General features: G+C 38.8%; 4 protein-coding genes across 15 annotated transcripts; 1 reads left to right on the top strand and 3 right to left on the bottom strand.

Moving 5' to 3' along the window:
- The first annotated feature begins 801 nt into the window (after positions 1–801).
- Positions 802–3610, top strand: LOC115742395 (probable U6 snRNA-associated Sm-like protein LSm4). 3 transcript variants are annotated; one of them, XM_030676656.2, is made up of 8 exons: positions 802–947; positions 1129–1174; positions 1459–1500; positions 1643–1741; positions 1875–1952; positions 2569–2608; positions 2871–3038; positions 3333–3610. In XM_030676656.2, the coding sequence occupies exons 2-8, from the start codon at positions 1172–1174 to the stop codon at positions 3353–3355; spliced, it is 453 nt and encodes a 150-aa protein (XP_030532516.2). In that variant the 5' UTR covers positions 802–947; positions 1129–1171; the 3' UTR covers positions 3356–3610. The 3 variants fall into 3 exon arrangements, with proteins under 3 accessions (XP_030532516.2, XP_030532517.2, XP_048138702.1); XM_030676657.2 differs by having other exon boundaries at positions 803–944; positions 1128–1174; XM_048282745.1 differs by lacking the exons at positions 802–947; positions 1129–1174 and adding an exon at positions 1312–1338.
- Positions 3611–3893: 283 nt separating this feature from the next.
- Positions 3894–7976, bottom strand: LOC115742384 (WD repeat-containing protein GTS1). Its single transcript, XM_030676632.2, has 8 exons — positions 7751–7976; positions 7359–7566; positions 7142–7237; positions 6643–6717; positions 6391–6501; positions 5795–5886; positions 5306–5390; positions 3894–4427 (listed from the first exon to the last, which is right to left on the bottom strand). Exons 1-8 carry the CDS (start codon positions 7894–7896, stop codon positions 4059–4061), a joined length of 1182 nt encoding a protein of 393 aa, XP_030532492.2. The 5' UTR covers positions 7897–7976; the 3' UTR covers positions 3894–4058.
- A 302-nt stretch (positions 7977–8278) lies between these two features.
- LOC115742387 (syntaxin-related protein KNOLLE) lies at positions 8279–10585 on the bottom strand. 2 transcript variants are annotated; one of them, XM_048283038.1, is made up of 3 exons: positions 10423–10585; positions 9515–10088; positions 8279–8982 (listed from the first exon to the last, which is right to left on the bottom strand). In XM_048283038.1, the coding sequence occupies exons 2-3, from the start codon at positions 10086–10088 to the stop codon at positions 8615–8617; spliced, it is 942 nt and encodes a 313-aa protein (XP_048138995.1). In that variant the 5' UTR covers positions 10423–10585; the 3' UTR covers positions 8279–8614. The 2 variants fall into 2 exon arrangements, with proteins under 2 accessions (XP_048138995.1, XP_030532496.2); XM_030676636.2 differs by having other exon boundaries at positions 8279–8976.
- An 864-nt stretch (positions 10586–11449) lies between these two features.
- On the bottom strand, positions 11450–14045 carry LOC115742392 (uncharacterized protein OsI_027940). Of its 9 annotated transcripts, none has more exons than XM_048282893.1 (7): positions 13879–13997; positions 12893–13097; positions 12357–12510; positions 12228–12271; positions 12132–12140; positions 12002–12071; positions 11450–11779 (listed from the first exon to the last, which is right to left on the bottom strand). In XM_048282893.1, exons 1-7 carry the CDS (start codon positions 13881–13883, stop codon positions 11688–11690), a joined length of 579 nt encoding a protein of 192 aa, XP_048138850.1. In that variant the 5' UTR covers positions 13884–13997; the 3' UTR covers positions 11450–11687. The 9 variants fall into 9 exon arrangements, with proteins under 9 accessions (XP_048138850.1, XP_048138852.1, XP_048138854.1 ...); XM_048282895.1 differs by having other exon boundaries at positions 12002–12065; XM_048282897.1 differs by having other exon boundaries at positions 11450–11776; positions 12002–12065; positions 13879–13993.
- Positions 14046–20848: the final 6803 nt, after the last annotated feature.

Genomic DNA, 20848 nt, shown 5'->3' with positions numbered 1-20848 from the left:
TTTATTGTCCCCTCAAAATTTATAATATTATTTGAATTAAAAAAATTATGAAACCATTATCCGTCGAATTTTTTTTTTTTTTGGGTCTAAATTATCTGTGGATTTGATTCGTAATCATTTGAATATTGTCAAAGTTTCGGAAGTTTTCAAAAAATTTTAAAAACAGTCAAAGCATGTGATTTGTAAAATTTAAATTAAGTAAGAATATAAAAAAAAAATCAATCTCGACGTACTTGAATTTCATAATCAAGTTCATGAATCAAATACCAAATTTACATTTGACAAAAAAAAAATTACAGAATTCACTTATTATGCAAGGATACAACGCAATCAAAGAAGATGAAAAGGCTAATGAAATACTCGTGTTGATTCCTTCAAAATGAAACAAATCACATTTGTTATGATCATAGCTTAGTTCACATAAAGATCCAAATGATATACTAAGCACAGACTATTAAGTGTACATCTATACTTCCGCAATTCGCAAGTTCATCGACCGGCTATTACTCAAGCCGCCAAAATTTAAAAAAAAAAATGCAAAATCTTTAAGCCACGAACTCTAGTTCGTTTTTGACCAAAATAATAAAAAAAAAAGACTCTAGTTTGTTTTGTATTTTCACAAATAAACTGATTCATAAGTGAACATCAATTACGGACATTAGGAGAAAAATTCCAAAACAGGCAATAAATTTTCGATTTCCGCTTATTTATGACCAGATTTTCTCCTCCTGTTTTCACGACTCCACCTACGTTCGAGTATTCAGTCAAATCAAGTAGTGGAGGAAAACAAAGAAACAACACAAAAGGTCTTCACTTGATCTCTCTCTCCCCTCTTTCAAAGCGAGAGATCGAAGGAGGGGGAAAAGGAAGAGAAAGATCGAAGGAGCGCCCCTTTTTCGTGGCTTCTGAAAGTGGGGACCTGTTCGAATTCGCTTGTTTCAAAGGTACGTGTTGTCCTCTCGCGTTGGTTTAGGGTTTAAGCCCACCATGTTCTTGGCTTCACGGCGATCTCCGGAAGAAAGTTAGGGTTTTCCTCTGTTGTTTGCCACCCCCGATCTGATTCAGAGCCCTCCTGAAATTTGGTCGAAAAGCTCTGCGGCTCTTCTGACTTGGGTTTTGTTTTGCAGGTCTTGTTTCTTGTTGGGTGTTCCGTTCTTTTTCACCGTAAGAGATGGTACGTGTGCTCTTCTTGTTCATTCTTCGTTTTGCTGCTTAGTAGATTTGAGTTGATAAAAAAACCGTGGATTAAGTAGCTTTTTGTTTTCTTTTGAATTCTTGTTCTGTTTGTCGGCTTGAGGCCCTCTGCGATGGTTGGAGTGATTAAGGATGAGTAATTTGGTGATGGAAATTTTGTCTCTTGCTCAGTGACTCTTGGCCACCAAAAGGAGTCCATAGTAAAGCAGAAGTTTAATAAAATGTTTTTTTGAATTCTCATGTGTGGTCGCTTGATGTTTGCAGCTTCCTCTTTCTTTACTCAAGACTGCGCAAGGCCACCCCATGGTAAGAATGACTCTCTCTCGCGTGCGCTCGGGGGTTTATGTTTGCACTTGGAATGTACAGCGTTTTGGTTAAGTTTGTGTTTTACAACCCATATCGTGCTTTGTGATGGACCTAAGTAAAATAAGATTTGGCATCTTGACAGTTGGTGGAACTGAAGAATGGAGAAACTTACAATGGACATCTGGTCAACTGTGATACATGGATGAACATCCATCTCCGTGAAGTCATTTGTACCTCCAAAGTAATTTTACTTTAACCTACCTTGCTCATTATAACGTTAATTTTCTTTTTATGAAAATGGAGTTCATCCGCTCCCCTTTCAACAAAACGAGGCGAAATACGAGTCATGTATGATATCCTGATTTGCTCCGCAGGATGGAGATAGGTTTTGGCGCATGCCTGAGTGCTATATCCGTGGAAATACAATTAAATATCTCCGAGTTCCGGATGAGGTAAGTGTGCCTCAAAGTTCTTAAAATTTGGAAAGATTAAGATTTTAGATGTTTCTTAATAGCCATGGTAGTTTTTATTTGTCCATGTTATCCATGTATCATGCCTGAAGGTAAATTGTTTTCACATTAGAGGATTTGCAACAATGATGTGATTTACATGGACTACTCACAGGGTCTATTGCCCTTGCTTAAAGAACCAAATATGAAACTTCATACACCTTAGTTCATAGGGAGAAAAGAGAATTTTCTTGTGGAGAGATGACTATTGCCTTGAAGGCTCGTTGGCTGATCTGAATTTCTTGATATATGATGCTAGGGGTTGCTCATTAGTTTAAGTTCATCAGTTACCGATGACTGCTTGGGTTTTTAAAGTGTACTAGCTGCAAGTTGCTAATAGGACAACAATCCCTCTTTAAGATCCTCTATACCTGTAAGAATCAGACAGAATGCAAGAGTTTCTGAATTTTTTCCCAACCCTTTTTAAGCGGCTTTTTACTGATTTCTTTTGTTCTAAACTGATTGCTTGAGATTCACCAAACAAAGAGTAGACCCACTGGTTTTGTCTGTAGTTGTTTTATGTACTTTTGTCACCTGATCGATTTGATTTTCCTTTCAGGTAATTGATAAAGTGCAGGAAGAAACCAAGAGTCGCTCAGGTATGTTTCAGCTAATTAGGAGAAAAACTTTTTACATTTCCTAGCTGAATCCTAGACAAGTGAACATATAAATACTACTGCACCAATTATATGTCGTGAATTTGATATAAGCGTGCAAATAGGTCCTTATTTGATTTGATGCCAAAAGCTTTAGTCCAAAGTCTCCAAGTTTCTTGTCTAGGACTGTGTTAAATTGCTTGTTTTGATTTCAAAACAAGTTGAGATTGCTCTAACTTTGCCTGCATTTCATTTCTTTGTACAGATAGAAAGCCACCTGGTGTTGGGCGTGGAAGAGGAAGAGGCAGAGAGGACGGTCCTGGTGGAAGGCCAGCTAAAGGAATTGGGCGTGGGCTCGAGGATGGGGGCAGCAAGGGTGCTGGCGGAGGCCGAGGCAAAGGCGGACCTGGTGGGAAGGGAAGTGGAAACAGAGGTAAGATCTACAATTCTGGTGCTGAGATGGGTTAAAATAATACGGGAAGTAAAAATGAAACAAAATAAAAAAAATGACAATGAGACTTTTATCTGTCCTTGTGTCTGACCAAAAGCATACTGTGAAGGTTAAGGATTTGAATTTTGCCAGCATATAAATCATTGTCTTATTGGCACCATTATTTTGGTGTTGAACTGTATGTCATCACTTATGAGTTGAATAGGCCAATACTTGAGCCTATCTCATAAAGAAATCTACAGTATAGAGACTAAGGATTCTGCTTTGCTGTGACAGGTGGAGGGCGAGGCCGTGGCTGAACAAACTGAGATGTTGCAAGTTGGGCAAGTTTGCTGCTTTTTTTTTTCAGGCATTATGAGCCCGAAATTTATGTGAAATGTTCAGCTTGAGTTATTCTGATATCTCGTTCTTGGGGATTCATCTACTAAAGGTGGCGTATTCGATCAATGTTGTGCAAGATTTTGAGGTTTCTTTCCTTTCCGTGTTAAATATCTATTTGAAGTAATTAAGCATTTGAGTGAAACATGTTAATGCTTCGATCAAGTATCACTTAACCTGACATTTTGATGTCACCGTTGTTGAATGAAGCGAGTCATGTTCAACATGACAAGGTTGTTGCTTTTAGAGAGATGATCGTCCATCCTCAACTTAAGAATAGCGTATTCGACTGTGAGTGCCCTTGTTATCAGGTTTCACACGGCGCTGAAGAGATATTACCTACTTCAACGGTAAAAATTAGTTTTTGTTTCCTAAAAGTTTATACCAAGGCATTTCAATGATTTAAGTTTCATCAATGCTTTCTAAAGCTGGAGTCCATCTTCAAGCGTCTAAGACAAGTTAATCCTGCTAGAAGGTATTTGACCTTAATGATGGAGAAATAAAAGATATACAAGCACAGGTCGCTGTGTCGTGTACTTCAAAAAATCAATCAAATACAGGTCGATCGGCACATGTTGATGCGGAGTGATACATGAGAACAAAACAAGCAAATCTGATGGAAAGCTAATAAGGATGGTGCCTATTTTTCTTGTGGTGACTTCTTGATGACCTTAAGATCAGATTGCTTGACATCCACGATCGACTTGTAGCGGGAGAGTCATCAGAAAGCCAGCAACACAAGCGACCATCCTCGCCACCTGTCCATCCGAAAATGCCTCGGGTTTTGGAACTTGTCCCTGCCATGCCCGACATAGGCAATATGCTCCTAACTACATCCGAGTGGCCACCTCCAAGAACAGCCTCTGGGGATCCTATCGCTGCCCCTCCCTCGTGCTTTACAGGGAAGTACCCTAAAGTTCCAGCATTCGAGCCACCAATAACCCACAGGCCTTCACCTTCTTCGGCCGAGTGACAGTCTACAAAATAATCAACCTGCAAAGACAGGATAAGAACATGTTCTACCTCGCTTAAGATCAGAAAGGTAAATGCCCAAACTTGATATTGTGTCTAATATGATTCCAGCTACAGAAGTAAATCAAGCAGGGATACATCAACCAAAACTAATGGGATAAACTTGACCATAGGTACGTGCCACTATTTTTCTAGATCTCGATACCCACTGCAACCATTTTTAAATGAAAAGAAACAAGGGTAGATGTAAAATGATTGGAGGCGCATTTCCATCATAGAAAAATCAGTGGAAGCTCGAATTGATTTTCTTCTAGATAACATCTTCTGTGTTCATGCTCCGGATCATTTTCTAGTATTTTTACCTCTCTGTTCTTTCACCTTCTGTGAATTACCATGTATTAAGATTGCATTCTTTCCCCTTCAATAGAGATTCATGCAGCAAGTGAAGAGGTATTTTCATTAAAGCAAGAAATAGAACAAAGCAAAAATAAAGTGGAACTGTATCCAAGTAAGCAGAAAGTATACAAAAGTAAACTTTGCTCCAGTTCAACAAAGTTCTGACCACCATATGATGTAAAGGACTATTAGTACAAAGTACATTACGTAGCTTCGCAAAGAATCGCACTCAAACATGAAATATATTTGTGCAACTATTGTTTCATGAAACGAATGAACCTAATGTGCAACATCACTTGCCTAATGGGAGCCAAAGAATTCATAGTTGACTCATCATCCAAATAATAAGTTCTCTTTAGGATTGAGCTTTGCTCCATAGCCTACATTTCTGGCAAGTGAAAGTGTACCTTTCTAGACTACAGCTCCAGCTCTTTAAATGATACCATTTGAGTATTGTTTATAAACAAGGGAAAGAGAGACCGGTCCGGAAAAAAGAATCTTACGTGATCTAGTGACCAGCTATTAGATGCTAATGTTCGGGCATCTTCAAAGTTGGCTTCATTTGTTCCGTCTTTCCAGTCCCAAACGCTACAGAGGCAACAATTCAAAGTTTATATACAAAACAGCTTATCCAATTGACAAGTCAACATAGATGATCACTATAGGACTAAAAACAATGTCTCCCACGAGATTTTATAATTCTACAATGAAAGACGTCTTTTCAAGCTATTGCATTCAGATGTCTACTTACAAGAGGTTGATATAAACAATAACTTTTATGTTGTCTATCCTACGTGCCTAGTTTATCTCATTGGCCCTATATCGTGCCTAGTCTTTAGTTTTTCTATGCACATACCCTCTTTAAACAGATGCAAACTCAACATTAAATGATATGATTCAGCTTATCCTAAAAATATAATTAATAATCCAACAAAACCATTTCTAGAGGACTAATGGAAGCTGCCACTGGTCATCAAAAAGAAAATTGATACCTTAAGGTCTCAATATGCGTCAAACACCAGAGCTTTTCGAATGTCTGTCCAAATATACCCACTTTCCCAATTGAAGTTCCCACATTAATTACCTAAATGAATAAACAAACATAAACTTACTAAAAGAAATTCGCTGAGCCATAGCATTCTAGATCAAGCATTTAAGTAGATAGCGCCGAGAATTGGGTGCTTCAGAGTGCATAAAAATGAGGAGCAGTGCAAAAGGAGAACAAACACCAAAGGCTCTAGTCTTTCTTGGTCTTCTTCTATGCCCAAAAACAGAATTCTACTACTATAGCCAACTAACAAATAGGTAATTAGGAAAAAACACCTAAATCTAAGTATAGTAGTTAACTCCTTTAACACTAGCCAAATAAAATTCAAACCCAAGATCACTAAGCATCCACTGCCAAATTTTCTTGTAGAAGTTATGCACATTTTAGCATAGTCTATAACCCCAGGCGTCAAATTCCAATCAAATCAACCTTCACCTAGCTTAAAATTTTAAACAACCTATGCTGCTTATAGACATGAAAATCAATCCCACACAAATGTCCAAGTTTAATAAAATACTAAAAATTAATAGCTGCACCTACCGATTCCAGATGCTCATCATCACTGATGTCTCCGGCCGTATCAAATACACATATCAGCCCATCCACTGAAGCGGAAATAAGCTTATTTTGATGGTGAGGGACAAAGTGCACCTAACAGAAAAAAAATAAAAAGCATGAAGCAGTAGAAAGGATAAAATAATAACACAAGTCCAGGCATTGTGATATATATGGGACAACAGATATTCTCTTACTATGGGCATAAGAACATACTGAGCGTGCCTAAGGACAAACCTGGGTAACATCATCCACATGGGAATCTTCTAAACATGCAACCTGCTTTTTGTTTCTCCAATCCCAAAAGATTATCTGGTGACGCATGCAAAAGAAGAAGAAAGACGTTTAGTACACTAAAGATAATCATAATAACTTCAACGTCGATCTCAAATTTGTAACCATCAGTCCATCCTTCAATGATCACTATTGAGCACGATAGTCAACACATAGTCTAAGGGCTTGCTACCCAGGCCACAACACAAAGGTCAGCTCGTGACATGATGAAGCCCATGTCATTTTCATGTCGTCCGAAGCCCACACGTGGTGAAAAAGGGTGCAGAAAGGTTGGGAAGCAAAAAAGTGTTGGCCAAATGCATCACAAGCATATATCAAGTATAAACACGACCCAAGAGGAAGCTTTCATGAGCTGAAGAAACTTCCGAAGCAAATAACCGCTGCAAAAGGTCATCTTAAAGACAGGAAAAAATTGCCTCCATGTGCAGAGAACAAAGCAAACCTGAGATTTACATCCAGCAGAAAGAAGACTGTCACTTGAACCACCAAATGAAAAGCTGAAGATCTCCTGTGAGGGGCCGGCACTTATGCATGAAACCTGCATTATTCAATTATGCAAAACTACCAATTAGGACAAAATAAAGCACTAAGTAAGCGACTTCTAGCAATGTCCTTATTCATTACAACGCGCAAGCGGCACTAGCTAAATAGATGAGTACCTCTTTAAAAGACCTGGTGTCCCAAGCTCGGATGGTGCCATCGGAAGAGCAAGAGTGCAAGACATGGGGACTGGATGGCCCCGAGAATGAAATGCCATTGATGGTTTCGGAGTGACCCCTGCACTCTCCAGAGTACTGACCCGTCGTCGGGGAATACAGTTTCACCATATTCGACGACAACGATACCCCCATTAGCGACCAATCAAACCTTCCATACATAAATTAAACCCTAATTAGACAGCAAGAAACTAACACCGCTGGCTGCTCGTTTCAACTCGCAAATTCGGAAAATTTAACACACTTCTCGAATCGCCTAAATTTCACTTCTATCATTTCCGAGTTTCAGAGAGAATCGAACAGGGAATTGAGCAGGCAAGTGAGAAGACACGCACTTGGGAGTAATTTCAAAGACGTAGTCGTCGCCGAAGTTCGTCTGGATCGAATTTCTGAGCCCCAATCTTCGGAAGGAAAAGTCTTTCGGCTCTGAGCTGGACGGAGACTGTCGTCCTTCCACTTCCATATCCATGGCTTCTTCCATCTTGCTCTCTCCGAGCTCCGCTCAGCTAGCCTCAGCTGCCTTTCTTGAGCGAGGAACTCGATTTAGGGTTTTTAGGGTTTTGCAGGCATTAGATAATGTGTATGGAGTTTATAGCGTGTGGGACCCCGGCAGCACAATATATTTCTGAATTTTCATTTTAAGAAATTACTCTTTTTCCGAAAATTAAAATAAGAGTCACCTATGTCACTTCTGTTAAGCTCAAGCCCTAAGCAGAGTATCTCCACAAGGAACATTGCAGGTTCTGCAAGCAGAGCCTGCGAAAGCGAGTAAAATCAGCATGGCGAAAAAACCCATTCCATGAAAATCGAGTTCCGAAGCGGGTATCATATCGGGTGATCGGATCTTCATCGGGAAAGACAGATCGGAAACAAGAAGACTGCTTAGAAGTCGGAACAATGCTAGAGCCGGAACATTAGTTTTCCTGTAAATTGTCATGTCATATCACAAAGAATGAATGAATTTACACTACACACAACATACTTCATTAGTCCCAATAGGAAGGACCAACTTCTCTCTGCAACATCCAAATCACTTCAATCTTTAGGATCTCACAAGAAGAGAAAAAAAAAAACAAGCAGAAGACGGATCACGGGGCATTAGATCCTCCAACCTCCACCCAACAATCACACTTCAAGAATGGCAGACGGCGGACCACGGAGCGTCAGATCCTCCGACTCTAAGGACAACAATAGCCACTTCAAGAATGGCTGAAGCTCGTGGCGATCGGAATCACGATCACTAGGATGATCACCAGTAGAAGTATCAGCCCGAGACACATCCACTTCCGGTTGCTCCTCTGGTACTGCTTCGCGGTCTTCAGGTCCTTGGTACCGTCCTTGACGTAGTGCGAGGCGCTCATCACGTGGTGCTCGATGTCGTCCATTTTCTCGCCCTGCGCTTCCACCATCACCGCCATGTCCAGGAACACCTGGTGCAGCTCCAGCAGGCTCTTCTCCACCTCCTTGGCCGCATCGTATCGGTCCTGGATCTCGACCACTGTCTCCACTACCTTGCCCCTCCCGTGCTCTTGTACCGCTCTGCCAAGAAACTCCTCGCCTCCTGATGCAGCAAACAAATAGCAATAGTTTGAAAGATTGAATGCAAAACTCACTAGGGTGGGATGAATTTATAACAAAACGCGCAAACAATGACCCGATCAAAGCGAGCAACCAGACTAATGCAGAGTCCTTCATCTGTTAAGGACTGGTTTACTATGAAACAACATCAAACCCACTAATTTGACCTAGTGTTAGCAAACAAAGATTTTAGCTAAAACCCGAAAAAGGAACTTACTTTGGTTTAATCCCACATAATCAAACTGCCAAAATTCTTCTACGAACTATAAACTTTAGAACCCAAAGGCAAGATAAATCCATAGCAGGTAGCTATTATTTGGATCATCCAGTTTAAAGAGGACTCATTCCATGTGCTTGCTTCACCGAACCAAATCACGTTAATTCCTCACTCCCATTCAAATAGGCAGCAAAAGTACGTTAGAATCAGCAATATAGCACATAACAAGGCTTCCACATTATCAACTGAATACGACAAAACTCTAAATCAACACCATCAAACCAGAAAACCTAGACTTACTTACCATTAGAAATGATCTTCTCAATGACCTCCTCATCTGGGTACTCGCCTGTCACAGTATAGTAACGCCTGCCCACAGTGTCCTTATACTCGGTCATCATCCTCTGCCTCAGCCCCTGGAACTCCATCATCAGCTCCTTCAGCTTCTTCCTCAGCCCATTGGTCACTGCCAACCGGGTCCGGTACACGGTGGTCCCTTCCTTGCATCCTGAGAGCCTCTTATTTGCCGCGTTTGCATGGTCCATCTCCTCCAGCTGCGACCGTATTGTCCTCGCCTTCTTCAGGACCGCCATAATGTCCGCGTTGATCCGGCTCCTGAGGGACTTGAGCGCCTCTGGCTTGTGGAGGGTCTTGCTCTCTTGGTTCATTTCCTGGAGCCTGCCCAGAACCTCACGGATCTGGCCCATCTCTTGCTTCACCTTCTCTGCCTCTTCCAGGAAGAGCCCCATGTTAGTGTCCATCTGGGTCTTCGACGCCGACATCTCGAGGTCATAGTCCGGGCCAGCCTCGAGGTCCTTCATGGCCTCCTTCTTCAAGTCAACATAGCTCATGAAGGATTTCGTCATTAGGTCGTTCATCTGCAAGAACAAAACCCACTTGAAATTAGCCTCTCATGATACATAAACTTCAATTTTTCCGGAAAAGAGAAAAAAAGAACCAAACAAATGTGTTCTTCGGCCGAGCTGCGAAAGAAGAGAAGCTGATATAGGAATTTAGCAGCAAAACGTGAAGAAAAGCTACCCAAGTGCAAATCGCAAGTAGCTTTATGCGAATTGGAGTGCGATTGTTCCCAATTTTAGCCAAGTGGGTTTTGTTTGTTCCTGAATTTTCTTCAAGCAAAAAAAATCGCGTGCAGTCTAAAAGAGGAAACTTTTAACTCAATTTGCGGGAACTCGCTAAGCAACTCTTTACCTTTTCTCAACTTGAAGACGATCTGGAGAGACCTGAGACAGCTGTGAGAGAGAAGAGAGAGAGAGAGAGAGAGAGAGAGAGAGAGAGTTGAGGAGATGGGAAGGTTCAGGTGACGGAGCGTTTGCTTTTATCAATTGGGATCAGGATCGGGAGTGAGTGAGTGTGTTTCGATTTCAATTCGCGAGAGAGAGAGAGTGCTCGTCGTGGACTAGCCGTTGAGATCTCAACGGCTATTTGATTTGATAGATTTTGATTTCGATCGCATAATTAATGTCCCCGGATTCCCTGTTGACGGGCCGGGTCATAGGACCCACTGCTCTCTTGGATCTTGGATCCCTCTCGCTGCTCTAGTTAGAAATTTAAGGCCACCTCTTCTCTGGTTTACGAGTGTTTCGGATTGTTCTTCGGAGCCGGGCCATCTCATTTCAGATCGTCAAACTTGAGGGGAGTATGCTGTCATATTGTTGACAACATAAATATTTTCATAAATATGGATATAAACGCAGAGATTTTTCATTTTTTGGACAGACCCTGGTTACAACATTTCGGGCATCTGCATTACTACAAAGATATTACCACGAGGATAAAGCATATGAACTCATTCTGGAACAGAGGCTACATTCGTATACATCCACATAATCAATCAATAAAAACTATTTTCATTACCAAATTTTTCATAGACGAAGCAACACAAACGATTGTTTTACGAAAATATTTTCTAAATCATTCATTCTTCGCAAAAATGAAATTAAAAAATATAAATGCACTCATAGATAATATCTGTCATGTCATATGTATCATTCCATGCTCTCGAGGTCGGCAACACCCGAAAATGCAATCAACATTCCACGCTGATCCCATAATTAAGATTACAGTAACATTCCACTCTGATCCCATAATTCAGATTATGGACTGTAATCAAACCGATTTGATACAGCATTATGGGCACCAAAGTGTTTACCTTAAGGTCCCCAAATGAAATAACATATAACGCATGGCCAATATAGAGACCAGAGTCCAACTGTCCCGAAGGGAAAATCATATTACCATCAAGTCGCAATCAAATACATTGTCAAACATCTCATCAAACATTTTACCTGTGAGCTGCCGCTACTCGCCAAATATAGCTTAACATCATGATTTATGTGAGGTAAAAAACAGACATCAACCCACCAGTAGATACTGGAAAAATCATCCAGAAACTGTTACATTAAAGATTGTAACACCATGACATTCCTAGCTACTATGGAAATCATGCACTGGGTTCAGTGACTTCCTTCCTTCTTCCCAGCTTCATCTTCTTTTTTTCCAGCTCCTTCTGCCTCACCGGCACTTGACTCACCCGGCTTTGTGACTTCTAGATGAGAGAACACACAAACATTCATACATGAGTAAAAGCAGCCAACGGAGAAATTTTGCATGAAAACGACCAGAAATGTCTCTGAAAACAACATTGATTGACATTGCAAAAATCGCATATGAAGAACAGGGTCATACAATTATTTCCATCATTTAAAAAAAAAAATCAATGGTAAAGAAACGCAATTCTATGTCCATAAAAGAGAACATCATGCATTACCTTCATCATCACTGTCTTCAAAGTCGTCAGGCATTTCAGGCATGTCATCACCCATTCCCATTCCCATTCCCATCCCATCACCCATTCCCATTCCCATTCCCATCCCATCACCCATTCCCATTCCCATCCCGCCAAATTTCTGAGAATTGGAACCAGTAATTATTAGATAGAAACAAAGCCGATCAAGTTTTACCACACAAAAATCAAAAGGTTAAAAACATCCTACCGAGAAGTCCATGCCCCCGAGATCCAAGTCACCCATACCTCCTCCTATAGTCAGAAACAGTCAAAACATCAGTATTTTCCAACTTAAATCCATCTCAGATGAGGAAACGAAGCATCTACGACTTCATACCAGTGTCTTCATCTTCATCCACCCATTTGTCCCAGTCTACTTTGACATAGTGAGGTGGCTTGCCATCTCCTCGCAACAGCTTTTTCCACCATTCTTTCTCTGCCTTCTCCAATATGCAGAAGATGTTCCTAACTCCAATATTGATTTTACTCTCCTAGATAATAAAATTGAAAGAATAGCACATAATCAGAAATAACAACATTACTTCATAGCTTGGCATCCCAATATCTGACAGTAATTCACAATTCGCCTTCTGAACTAACCACGGAAGCTTCCAGTATAGCAAACAAGAGTGAGCGAAAGAGAGGTTTTTTTTTTATCGCTCAGGAATTAAGTAGTGATGTCCTTCAACCAACAATGGCAGGAGAAACTGTAGTGCACCGAAGCAGCTTAATATGGCAACCATTAAAAGGCTGTGCTAAAAGCAGCATCCAGATCACGGCCACATTTGAATAAAATGCTGAACAGATGCACAAGAACATAGGCCTAGTGTATAATGGAAAATGCATTATAATTAGCAAATACGGTCTCCTTACCTCCACATTAACCTTATCAAAAAGCTCCAGTTTCAGCTCATAAGGATGGTTTTCAGCTCCAGCCTTGGCAGAAAAGGTGAAAATGCCATCCGGCTCAAGATTGACCTTTGCATCTTTAGCATCTGGCAGAAGCACCGTAATGAAGACCTTGTCTTTCCTCTGTGCCCACTTCAGTTCTGGATGCCGACTACAAGGTTTTAAGTAACTATAAGTAGAGGTCAATCAAAGACAAAGAAAGAAAGACAATTTTCCAAAACTCGTGCACGGTGTAAAGATCCCAATCTAGTGAAGTTAACCCAAGCGCCGAATCCACATGTTACAAGCAACGACTCCCCTACAGGTGGATTCAATCACACCTAAGAGGTCCATATACAAAGCAAGCTACAGAGGGTCACTCAAGGGACCAAGAACCATAAATTCTGATGGAGAAAAATCTCACACGCTCCACAGAATCAGCGCAGACATCCAGAAGCAGGACCGTTCCCTAAAAAAAAAAAATCTACTTTTACCGAGTACAAACTGCCTACCGATACCATTGCTTAGTATTTTGAAGGGAAACAAAAGAAACACAACCTTGTTTTCAAACAAACTACTGCTTCAGAGCAAATTAATCACCTTTCCCATTTTACCAAACACAACTGCCTACCTAAAGTTCCATATCATTGACAAGTTTTTAAAGGAAAACGAGAAAAAAAGCAACCTTTTTATTCCTTGGAGAGACAACACGGTTAGTCAAAAAGCCCTAATTATTTTTCCCCTCACTTCAGCTCGATCCGTAACCAAAACGAACGACGATCAAAAGGAAGACAGAACCAGACGCTCTAATCACCGGTCAGAGCGACAGGCCACGAAACATACAGAAGCGGCCAAATCGCGATGCGTTTCAGCTAGAGCTACAGCTGAAGGAATCTGTAACGCGTACTTCAACTGAACCAACTAAGAAAGAAATGCCAAGGAAGCACCAGAGAGCGAAGGACGAAGCTTACCTCATGGTTGACCCGAAATGAAAAGCAGAAAATCTATCGGACAAACCCTAGAGCAGCGAGATGGAGCAAGCGTCGTCACCGTTTCTCTCTCTCCCCCCCGCTCGGTGCTTTTATGCGCTGCAAGTGCAAGCAATCTTCTAGTACTTTCTCAAACGCACTGGGGTTTTGCTGGACCGAACCAACGGTCTCCGTGCCGTCCCCTGAAATCGACGGTCCAAATCAGTAGCGATTCAGCTTCCGGAAGAAGGAAATAATAAATATGCTTTAGGTCGTCGTACCGCGGAACCGGCGGTTTTGGGCCCTTAGCGGGCCCGCTATCTCTGGGCCTTGAAAGAAGTAGGCTCCGCCTTCGATTTGCTTTGAAGATCAGCTCTAAAATTCATCGCGATGCTTTTGTCCCAAAAAAAAAATTAATTAATTAATTAATTGCGTCAAATATGTATTGCTTCTAACATTTTTAACTTTTTAAGTGATAAGAAAAAAAAGGGAAAAAGGTGCAGTATGATGGCTAGACGCTTCCCGAAAAGCGAAGCTCGTCATTGATTCGCGATATCTCCTTTCTTTAAGCACCATTCTTTTCATTTCTAATTGCATAGCTCTAGCATAAGGTCTATCGCGATTAGGCACAAGAGCAGGGTACACGAACCGGGCCATCGTGAACGTCCAATAAGAATTCGTCTCATCGTTCGGTGCATCGATTTTGGCGGGTCGTTCCCAATGCGCCTGGTGTTGCTCCTTTTAAGATTGGGGGAGGAAAAGGATTGGATGTGGGCGGGGTTTTTGGGTAGGCAAAGGAGAAGGTGAAAACCCAATGAGCATTATGAAAGCCCAAATACTTCATTGAACTGGGCGGCAACTTGTCTAATCGAGGTCTAAGCACACTCAACCGATGCGATAATTGAGCTTGATTTGATGATAAGACCCAAATTATTGTTCTTCTAGTTATCTATTTCGGGAACAAGCACCGTGTATATTGATCTTCCTTCTAGTTTGGTTATATTGATCCCACGTATAGATTTTATCCATCTTACTTTTATATAAGCATGTTGTTAGTTGGACGTAATACTTATCTAATTAAAACGAGGACTTATCGAGATGGGGAGATTGTTGAGATTCATTAAGATGCATGTGTGAGTTGCGTTAAAAAGTCCCACATTGGAGAATCGATATCGTGTGGGGTGGTCAATATATTTTAGTTGACTCATAACTCATTGATTTAAGTTTTTGAATGAATATGAAACCAACTAGATATGTTGATGGGCTCGGAATTAGATTTAGGTCCAACTAGAGATGTTGAGGTTCTCACAGTAAGGACTTCGGGAGCAACTTTGATTTTTCTTATTTTAGCTCTAGCTTCTCTATTTCCATGCTATGTATGCCACGAGAATATGCCAATTCATTATCGGAACATGCCAAACCAAAGAAAAACAAACGATGAAGTAAATCAGAAAACGTTATGTTAGAAAGGAGTTTTGTCTGCCAATCTCTCTGGATCTCGATCTCGACCTTCGGTGCCTAGTAGTCGACCTCAAATTTGTGCGATCCACCATCTTGGATTTGCATGAAGGAGACAGAAGAGGAGGAGGAGGAGGTGGTGGAAGAGTTGCGGTAGCACAATCTCATGACAGCGAGGGATTGGTGGCAATAATGTAATCGCCCCCCTACCCATTCCCTATCCATATGATAAGGGCGCGATCCCCATGATAACCATTCTATTTTAAAAAATAAAAAAAATTTTTTTTTAAAAGTAAATATATCTTCTAATAAAAATTTATTTTAAAATTAAAAATGAAATAAAATTTTTGAAGAAGATTTTGTATTAATAACATTTTTTATATTTAACAATTTTTCTATTTTTAGAATAAATTTTTGTTCCAAAAATGGATTTGAAAGAGAAAATAGTTAAGAAGCCTAAAAATAACCTGTAGACTTCTCTCTTTCAAACGCAAATGATACATAACATCTCATAAATTCAAAAAGTTCTGAGAATTTATAGACCTTTGATGTCATGATGCATGATGACGATCATTGTCCTAGGTATTTACTTCCCCCCTATTTTTGTTCTTAACAAATACACCTTCAGGGTATACATCAAAGTCGCAGAGAAACGAGTTCGGCAATTTCCTTTGCAATTCACCTATTTTCAAAATAAAAAATTTTTTTTAACATGGTACTTGACTTCGATATCAATTATGGTTGAGGTATTACAAGAATCTCTTGTGAATGAAGCCCAACCATCACCACTTCTCCGTAATGAGCTCTTTCATGACCAAGCGTCATCTCTTTCACGGTAACAAACTTTGGATTTTCTCTCAATCACGTCCAATTCGTAAAAACCGATGTCAATAGGTAGTCAAGCCTCTCGATCGCAACCCGATTCAGCTTCACTTATATCTGATCGCAATCGCAAAGCTTGTGATGGGAATCGAATGGTCGTGGCCAATGCCAAAATTATTATGCGGGACGAGGACGTTTTTGTAACGTCTCGCTTTTCGCTCTTCTACGTTGTTTCGTTCGACGACAGCGAGAGGGCTTTCGCGAACTGGTCCTCCACATGCAAGCGAGCGCATGCAAAAGATTCGTCGTTTCGGAACAAATGAAGAGCAACGCAACAAAAGACTTGAATAGCAGTATTAGACGTTATTCGCACTTCTTTTATGTGGTCAAAGACAAACCAGGGTCCTGCATATATTACGTCATATGTCCCGTGATAGTCCGCCAATAATGCAATCTAGACGTCATGCGTGACGTCCATATGTTGTTTGCTTCCCTGATATGTACGAGCGAGTGATTCTGGAAATATCCGAAGATAACGTTGCTTTGAGTTACGGACATTCAATTTGGTTTTTCAGGCCAGAACACTGCGGACATTCCTGGAGAAAATCTGTTTCGTTAGTAGAGAGTTTGATCGTAGGCCGGTCATATTATTTCAGTATTAGAAGTAAATCGATTTGATTAGTGATTTTAAACACGAATTTTTTACAAAGAGCCGCACCACCAAATACAAATGATTCAATATTGGACCATATTAGATTAGCGCGATGTTTCAAGTGTCCGGATCGATAGGTTTCCTCATTGTAAAAAGAATTCACCATGATATCTTGTTCATGCCATTTGTTTTTGGGATAATGTCTCATTGAACTTTAACTCAATATGTAATATGTTCTTTGAATTTTTAATTCTTTTAAATGTAGTCTCTGAACTTTTTTATATATGTTATAATTTAGCCCTTGAACTAAAATATAGAGATTGAATTGAACATACATCAAAAGTCCAAGCATCACATTGAATAATTTAAAAATTTAGGGACGACATTGTATATTGAGTTAAATTTGATGGATGATATTGCACATTTGGTCAAAATTCAAACATTACTACGTCATTTTTCGTTTGTTTTCTCCCGAATGAGCTGAAGTGACTAGCTCCTCTAGCAACCTACTATGGGGAAATTTAGGATATATTTAAAAAATTAAATTTATTCAAAAAAACAAATACTTTTCTTACTTTTTTTTTTTTTTTTTTATTTTTTTTTTATATTTTTTTTTTAAAAAAAATCTAGATTTCAACTTTACATAAATTAAAAAAATTAAAATAAATTAAAATTCAATTTTAAAATTCTAAAACTAATTTTATTAAATTAAATTTTTTATTTAAGAAATTTAATAAAAAATTAAAAATTTAAGAAATGGGGAAATAAAAAATATTTAGATTTTAATTTAAAATTTTAAAAATTAAAAAAATTAAGATTGACAAAAGCAAAAATTTTGAAAAAAATCTCATCACAGTTCCCCCCTTTTTTTAAAAAAATAGTTTTTTTGTAAAATTTAAGCCTATTTTAAATTCAATTTAAATTTACATTTATATTTAAAAATTAGTTTTAGAAAAATTTTAATCTAATTTATTTATTTTGTATTAAGGGATCTTATTTTTTTTTTTTCTAATTTTGTATTTTTATTTCCTATTATGTTTTCAACTTTATCTTTTTTTTGATATTAAAGCCTGATTCCATCGACTCGCTATTGAAATCTAGACATTGGCGAGAACCGCTTGAAAAAAAGTCATTCCACTTTACGGACGAGTCACAAGAATGCAAAAGCGAGCTTTGGACGAGAAGTTTTCTTTCATTTTCTTTTTGGGTATTAATCAAAGTCCAAGAAATAATAACAAACAAATCATTTCAAACTGCAAATCACCCGATTGGTTCAAACAATATTGTCCCCCCTCAAAAAAAAAAATGGAACGGAAATTTAGCTGAAACGTGTTACAAATAGATTCTCAAAAATAAAATAAAATATTTATTTAAACAAACACTTTTTAGAAAAAAAAAAAAAAAAGAATATCAAAGGGCGAACTTACAAAGCTGTAATTTGTGAAGTGACTTCACTAATTGCTGTCGCTTGATTGATGGAAAGTCAAGACAGGAGTGTCGTGTTTTAGCCGTTGGATCGAGGAAGGGATTCTCATTCTGCCCGCGGCCACGCACAAAACGGCAAGAAGGTTCTTGGACCGGACACTGTTGCATTGAGATCACACCAGAAACAACAACCAAAAAAAAAAAAAAAAGGAATTCAAAGATAATTACCGAAATATAAAAAATAAAAAAAGTTTAGTCGTATGGAACAGAAGGAGCCAAAATTCAATCACGTGCTGCACTTGGCCAAGAAAAGTAAGAAACCAAAGAAAAACAAATTATTAGTCCATCCCAATCTGATTTTGAAAATTTGTAGGACCTATGGAATTTGAAGCTGCTTTTCTATCGTGATTTGTTTTGTCCATCACATCTCAATTATATGAGCAATTTCTATAGTTTTTCGGAGAAGTAAGTCCTCGATCGTGACCTGTCGTGTTCCCGTCATATGTACTTATTTCGTGGTTTAGATACAAAGAATCATGGTAGGTGAAAATTGAGAAGAAAATTTAAATGGTGGACTTATAATACCATTCAAATTTTAGGATTAGCCAATCGGATTCGAAGATTTGTGAAACGTACGTTTGAGTCCTAATAAAATCATAAGTTTCGGGCCGTTTTTATATTTGTGATTTGTTATGTCCTGTAAATCTCACTTGTGAACTAAGTCCGCGTAAAATTTTCTCAACCGAGGCCTGATCAAATGGGCCGTAACTCTTTCAAAGAAACGTTGTGTACGAAACCCAAAAAAAAAAACAAGAAGAAGATTCCACCCGAATCATCTTGTGATTTGACCTGGCTAAAAAATATGTCAAGACTTGCGGTTGCCGGTCGTTGTCTTGTCTCTCTCGACAGCATTCGAAATGACTTAACAATCGTTTTTCACAAAGACGAATTCAAATCGACTTCACTATTTTTATGCGCCTGAAATTTGCTTGGGGAGAAAGAAATGAAGGGTTGTCATTGTCGTACCCAAAAGAAAATAAACAACATTGTAAGCCACTCGTCCGATTGAAGACTCGAAAGATTACCCGATCAATCTTAAATATGTTACACATAAGTCAATTTAGTTTTAAATTTTAAAATTTTTCATTTTACTTTTAAATCTTCGAGTGAAATTCCGATGTGATTTTTTAGGCTAATTTTCACCACGTCATCAATTTTAAGCGAAAAGTAGCTGAAATGACTGCATTTGAATTTTATACAAAAGTCTAAGATTAAATTAACAAAATCAAAAAATTTAAAACTGAATTGGTATCCATACATAAAATTCAATTGTCTTATTTTTTTGGGTATACCATTCAAAGGTGACAGTGTGCTAATCGTACATATGTCTAAATGAAAAGAGAAGGACTTGTTGTCGTCTCCTTGTAATAATTATCAAAGGGACAAGGAAATCCGTCATGTCTTTTCGCTGACTTAGTTGGAGAGACGTGCTGGGCAAGGATCTTCTCCGGCTCTACGGACTATACGAGGGCAAGTCATTCACTCTATTTGTTTTTTTGTTGAATTTTGGACAAGCAAAATTGGTTTTTTTTCTTTTTTGCCAAATTGGATATATTTAGTTAGATTCCTAGACATTCACCTCTTAGGAGTAACTCGGAGGTTCTTGTGTTTTTATTTTATTTCTTTCCGAGCACCCTTTTTTTTTTTGTGTGTGTCAAATCCTCCTCAACGTGTGCATCCGCAGAGTTAGATAGACGCAAGAAATTATGTGCTCCGATGATTTGCTGAGGAGGTGCATCGATATCGCACTCTATAGAGGTTGTCAAATGTTCGAACAATGTCAAATCAATAAATGAATTATTGGTGCTTGAACAGTGTCCGAACTAATAAACGAACGATCGAGATGCATTCCGCAATTGATTTGTTAAGAAGTTAATCCAATCAATTTAGGGTCCAGTTCTATAAAAGACATGAATTTGCTTTACCGTCGAAATTTAAAGTACCACTCGAAATTCTATGAATTATGAAAAAATTACATGCGAATCTATGTGTCCACCTATATTCGTGTCAATTCAAAATTATTTTGGTTAACCATGTTTTACTAGATATAAAAGAATATTTGATAGATTTTCTACAGGTAAATTTTCTTTTTTTTTTTGCCAAAATTAATTATTTGTAGTTTTTTCTTCTTTCTTTTCTTCATAATTATTTGTAGTCAGATCCCGTGATATCCATCCCCATTGAGAGCTCCTGAGATGCACCGCTCAAGAGTAACTCGGGGTCACGCTCTGAAAAATTTAAGTGCTTCGATGATTAGTTGATGTGGGCCAATATCACACTCAATAAGATTCAAGAATATAAAATTTCCCTTTTACAAAACAAAGCCGCAAAGAAAGGATAAAAAAAGTTAACCCTTTCTAGAACAGTCAAATTGATTATCTGAATAATTGAGGTGCGTTTTCAAATTGATAAGACAAAAATATGTAATTATATGACATTGTCAAAATACGTTAACAGTAAGACATTTACTCAAACTTGCCCATTTAGCAGTCGAGCCTGGATTGGCCCTCTCGTCGAGAGAATTACTAAAAAAGTCATAAACTTATCGCAATTATG

Source organism: Rhodamnia argentea, chromosome 7 (genome assembly GCF_020921035.1).
Source record: "Rhodamnia argentea isolate NSW1041297 chromosome 7, ASM2092103v1, whole genome shotgun sequence".
NCBI lineage: Eukaryota > Viridiplantae > Streptophyta > Magnoliopsida > Myrtales > Myrtaceae > Rhodamnia > Rhodamnia argentea.
The sequence above is the reverse complement of the archived record's forward strand: the minus strand, read 5'-3'. Positions and strand labels throughout refer to the sequence as shown.

Bases quoted from the DNA above. Each gene is read 5' to 3' on its own strand.
- LOC115742384 (XM_030676632.2), bottom strand. From the start codon at position 7,896: ATGGAAGAAGCCATGGATATGGAAGTGGAAGGACGACAGTCTCCGTCC. The intron at 7,567-7,750 runs GTGCGTGTCTTC...TATGTATGGAAG, and splicing joins GTCTTTGAAATTACTCCCAA to GTTTGATTGGTCGCTAATGG. The intron at 6,502-6,642 runs GTTTGTCCTTAG...TTTTTCTGTTAG, and splicing joins ATGTGGATGATGTTACCCAG to GTGCACTTTGTCCCTCACCA.
- LOC115742387 (XM_048283038.1), bottom strand. From the start codon at position 10,088: ATGAACGACCTAATGACGAAATCCTTCATGAGCTATGTTGACTTGAAG. The intron at 8,983-9,514 runs GTAAGTAAGTCT...ATTTGTTTGCTG, and splicing joins TGAGAAGATCATTTCTAATG to CATCAGGAGGCGAGGAGTTT.
- LOC115742395 (XM_048282745.1), top strand. The intron at 1,742-1,874 runs GTAATTTTACTT...TTTGCTCCGCAG, and splicing joins AAGTCATTTGTACCTCCAAA to GATGGAGATAGGTTTTGGCG. The intron at 1,953-2,568 runs GTAAGTGTGCCT...TTTTCCTTTCAG, and splicing joins ATCTCCGAGTTCCGGATGAG to GTAATTGATAAAGTGCAGGA.
- LOC115742392 (XM_048282890.1), bottom strand. The intron at 12,511-12,892 runs GTAAGGAGACCG...TTTATTATCTAG, and splicing joins TTGATAAGGTTAATGTGGAG to GAGAGTAAAATCAATATTGG. The intron at 12,141-12,227 runs GTAGGATGTTTT...TCCAATTCTCAG, and splicing joins TCGGGGGCATGGACTTCTCG to AAATTTGGCGGGATGGGAAT.